The 4,477-nt window shown below is 40.0% G+C and overlaps 1 protein-coding gene across 1 annotated transcript; it reads left to right on the forward strand.

Annotated features, from left to right (window-relative positions):
* The first annotated feature begins 812 nt into the window (after positions 1 to 812).
* Positions 813 to 3,842, forward strand: LOC141430365 (uncharacterized). Its single transcript, XM_074091034.1, has one exon. The coding sequence runs from the start codon at positions 1,176 to 1,178 to the stop codon at positions 3,840 to 3,842; it is 2,667 nt and encodes an 888-aa protein (XP_073947135.1). The 5' UTR covers positions 813 to 1,175.
* Positions 3,843 to 4,477: the final 635 nt, after the last annotated feature.

The following is a 4,477-nucleotide window of genomic DNA, read 5'->3' on the forward strand; positions in this document are numbered from 1 at the left end:
GACCACGACATCATTTTTCGAAATCCTCATTGGTACTTATTACAACCCGAAATTTAAATCCTACTACCCACCAGATCTAATAATGTTTTACACGAACGAAGGCACAGGTAAATAAATAAACACAAGATTTGCTTGTTTAGAGGTGTAGGTATATCATTAGTTCTGTGGGCGTGGCGTGTTGACGCATACCCAAGGTCCAGAAAACATCAAGTCGAGTTAGTTAAGTTGTTCGTCGGTCGAATCATCACATTAAGGTATCGTACGCAGCTCTTCCGGTGCGAACCCAGTGCGGGCGCACTCGGCTGCGATACGTAATAGAGTGATAACGTTCAAGTGGCCAATAAGCTGGTTTACAGTGAATAGCTTTTGATATTTTTTATCCTTATATTTTTATAATGAATTAACCGGGTATGTGAATCATATGGATGAGTTGTATGTTGTATGTATGTAAACTCTTTATTGTACAAAATAACTAAACAAACACAATTGACAAATAATAAGATATGTTGTATGTTTGTTGTGGGATATGGACCTTGATTACTTACTTTAATAAAGATACCACGACGGCACAATTGACACCAACAGTATTTACCTAGTCCCAAAGTCTATAGGTAAACAAAGCTTATTATTTTAGCAAGCTAGAGTACTAGGCAATGGATAAACATTATGTACTTAAATACGTAAAAGTAATATTTAAATAAATACAGATTTAATAAGCTCCCTAACCTATTTGGATGCAGTTGCATGCATTATGACCATGGGTAGATTGAAGAATTTACGAGTAAAAATTATATAATAATAATAATAATAAATGTAGGAATGAGTGATATGCTGAATGACTGATTGAATGTGATGATCGAATGAGGGAGATGGAGTGAATGAGTGTCGGAGAAAGACGTAAGACGTGTGTGCGAAAGGACGTGTTGCTTTATTATTTTAATTAAGATTGTGTTTTTTTTGAGTTTCTATTGAATTATATTTTATCTCGCCAACTAAGGTGTTTTCTTAAAGTAAAACTCTACAGTTTTTGGGGGCTCGTCCGGGATCACAGCGATCCAACTGGATTTTTTAAGACGACGACGTGTTCATAGAACAAAAGACGACGACGACGGCTCACGTCAAACGAAAAATCCAGACGACGATAATACGAGTTGAAGACAATTTGCGACGAGAAAATGCCTAAAGAAACGAGACGTAACAGTCGGCGAGTAGAATTTGAAGATTCTTTTGAAGAAGCCATGTCATCATCACGAGGGGGCGGTGCCATGTTACATCTGTCAGAGGAACTGGTCCCAAAGTTCTCCGGCCAGGATAAGACGTATCCTGCGACGAAGTGGATCCAAGACGTGGAGGACAATGCCGAGGTGTTTGGATGGACGCCGGTACAGCAGTTACTCATGGCAAGGCGGTCGTTGACAGGTACTGCGGCACTATGGTTACGCGCTGAGAGGATGTACAAAACGTGGGATGAGTTAAAAGCTAGTCTTTTAAAGGAATTCCCTGATACCATTGACAGCAAGACTATCCACGAAATGATGAGTTCACGAGTGAAGAAGTCTGACGAATCGTGCATCGACTATATGCTCATCATGAAAGAACTGGGTAAACGTGGGAAGATGCCCGATTATGTCGCGATCAAATATATTATCGACGGTATTAGAGACGACCCAATGAAGAAAATGATGTTATATGGAGTGACGACATATTCTGAGTTAAAAGAAAAATTCAAAATTTACGAGACGATTAAAGAAGATTCGAAGACTAAGAAGACCCCAAATTTGCCTAACCAAGAATTTAGAAACAAGCCGAAAAGTAAGTGCTATAGTTGCGGAGAGAATAACCACATGTCAAATGAGTGCCCGCACAAGCCAAAAGGACTAAAATGTTTCCGGTGCAATGAATTTGGTCACATTTCATCACAATGTACATCGACGGCGGGAACAAGCAAAAGTCATCAAAGGCAAAATGGTGGATCAGCGGCGAGTCACATGTGTGTTCAAAAGAATTCGAATACAACGGGAAATAACAACATTCCGAACGGGAACAAGAGCGAACGACAGAACGAGATCGAAACTTCATTCGGTTCGGTCAAGATGGCGGCAATGACGGCGCCACAGGAGACGACTGTAGCGAATGACATGAGTGACAACAACAATGTCAACGAGGATGGCGGACGGCCGACGTATCGTAAACCGATGAAAGAAATTATTTTATTTGGAAAAAGTATTAGTGCATTGATAGACTCAGGAAGTGACATAAATTTAATTTCGATTGACTGTTTACAAGCTTTGAATGCGCCAAAATATGAACAGAGCGTGATTTCTTTGAGTGGACTTGGTTCGACGCGTGTTTATTCGTTAGGTTTTATCAAAACAAACATTTTTATAGATGGACAATGTTTCGAAGACGTAATTTTACATGTTCTGCCTAGGAATGTGATGCCGTTTTCTATAATTTTAGGCCAAGATTTTTTAAAGAATGTAACGTTTGTTATGGAAGGCAGTCGAGTACTTTTATTGAAGTCTAGTAATGATTGGTACCGTAACTTTATGTGTAGTTTTTGCGTTTCCGATGTTATAGGTTACATGAAGGATCCAGAGTTACAGGAGGAGGTAAGACAAGTTGTTGAGACGTATCGGCCTAACAAGACGAAAGAGGCTCCAGTTCAGTTGCGCATTACATTGAAGGATGACGTCCCGGTTGCGCAACGACCACGACGGCTGGCTTTGGCCGAGCAACAAGAGGTTGAGCGTCAGGTGAAACAATGGCTAGAAGACGGGGTAGTTCGGGTAAGTTATTCCGAGTACGCTAGCCCATTGGTGCTTGTCAAGAAGAAGGATGGTAGCACTAGAATTTGTGTTGATTATCGACAGATAAAAAAGAAGATGGTGGAGTTAATTAGTAGAGATTATCATATACAAGATTTACATAAGAAGATAGACGAGTTTATGGTTACATGCATTCCATGTCTGCTGGCGACTAAGAAGAGTGGAAAACAAGAAGGTTTTCTTCATTGCATTGATAAGGGCAGTATTCCATTGCACACACTACATTGCGATCATATTGGACCTTTATCTGAAACAAAGAAGCAGTATAACTACATACTTACGATTGTTGACGCATTCACGAAGTTTGTTTGGGTATTCCCAACTAAGAGTACAACAGCGAAAGAGACTTTGGACAAGTTAAGGATACATCAACAGGCTTTTGGTAATCCTTATAGACTTATTACAGATCGAGGAGCTGCGTTTACGAGCAACGAGTTTAAGGAATATTGTCAGACGGAGAATATTCAACATACGCTTATTACGACTGGAATTCCAAGAGGAAACGGACAAGTTGAAAGAATCCATCGCATTTTGGTATCAGTATTGACGAAGCTGTGCATTTCAGATCCAGGACTGTGGTATAAGCATGTTGCGAGACTGCAGACAGCTCTTAATAGCACGTATCAAAGAAGTATCGATACGACACCATTTGAACTGATGTTTGGAACGAAAATGCGAACAAAGGAAGATATTGAAATATACGATATGTTATTGCAAGAGGAACGAGATGCTTATATCTGTAACCGAGAGCAGCTACGATGTTCAGCGAAGGCGCAGATATTGAAGGTGCAAGAAGAAAATAGACGTAACTACAATAAACGACGCAAAGTTAGCACATTGTATCATGTTGGAGATCGTGTGGCTATCATGAGGACGCAGTTTGGTACATGTTTGAAATTGAAACCTAAATTTCTGGGACCCTACCGCGTGACAGCCGTGACGGGCAAGGACCGGTACGACGTAGAAGGCAGACAGTTCGACAGAAGGGCCCACTCGTACTTCTACGTCAGCTGATTACATGAAGCCGTGGCCTAGGGGTCAATGAACTGCGGGTCAGTCAAAAGACGTTATGCTGCACTGCATATAAGGTAGAGTTTTTATTTCTTATGTTTTTGCGGTTTCACGAAAAGTATTCGACTGACTGCCCCACAAACGATTTTTTTTTTATTGATGAGTTGAGATGTTTATGATGAGATGTCTACTTAGGTGTTACTGTTAAGAGTTTGTTTTATTATTTAGATGGATGACGGTTTAGTTTTGTTTTCAGTATAGGTAAGTTTGTTTAAAGATGTTTTGCATTGTGTAACTTTAGGTACGGTGTGCCTGAGGACAGGCACAAGCAGGAAGGCCGAGCTGTAGGAATGAGTGATATGCTGAATGACTGATTGAATGTGATGATCGAATGAGGGAGATGGAGTGAATGAGTGTCGGAGAAAGACGTAAGACGTGTGTGCGAAAGGACGTGTTGCTTTATTATTTTAATTAAGATTGTGTTTTTTTTGAGTTTCAATTGAATTATATTTTATCTCGCCAACTAAGGTGTTTTCTTAAAGTAAAACTCTACATAAATATTATGGGACACTTGACATCAATTGACCTAGTCCCAAATTAAAAGCTTGTACTATGGATACTAGGCAACAGATAAACAT

Source organism: Choristoneura fumiferana, chromosome 8 (genome assembly GCF_025370935.1).
Source record: "Choristoneura fumiferana chromosome 8, NRCan_CFum_1, whole genome shotgun sequence".
In the NCBI taxonomy this organism is placed as follows: domain Eukaryota; kingdom Metazoa; phylum Arthropoda; class Insecta; order Lepidoptera; family Tortricidae; genus Choristoneura; species Choristoneura fumiferana.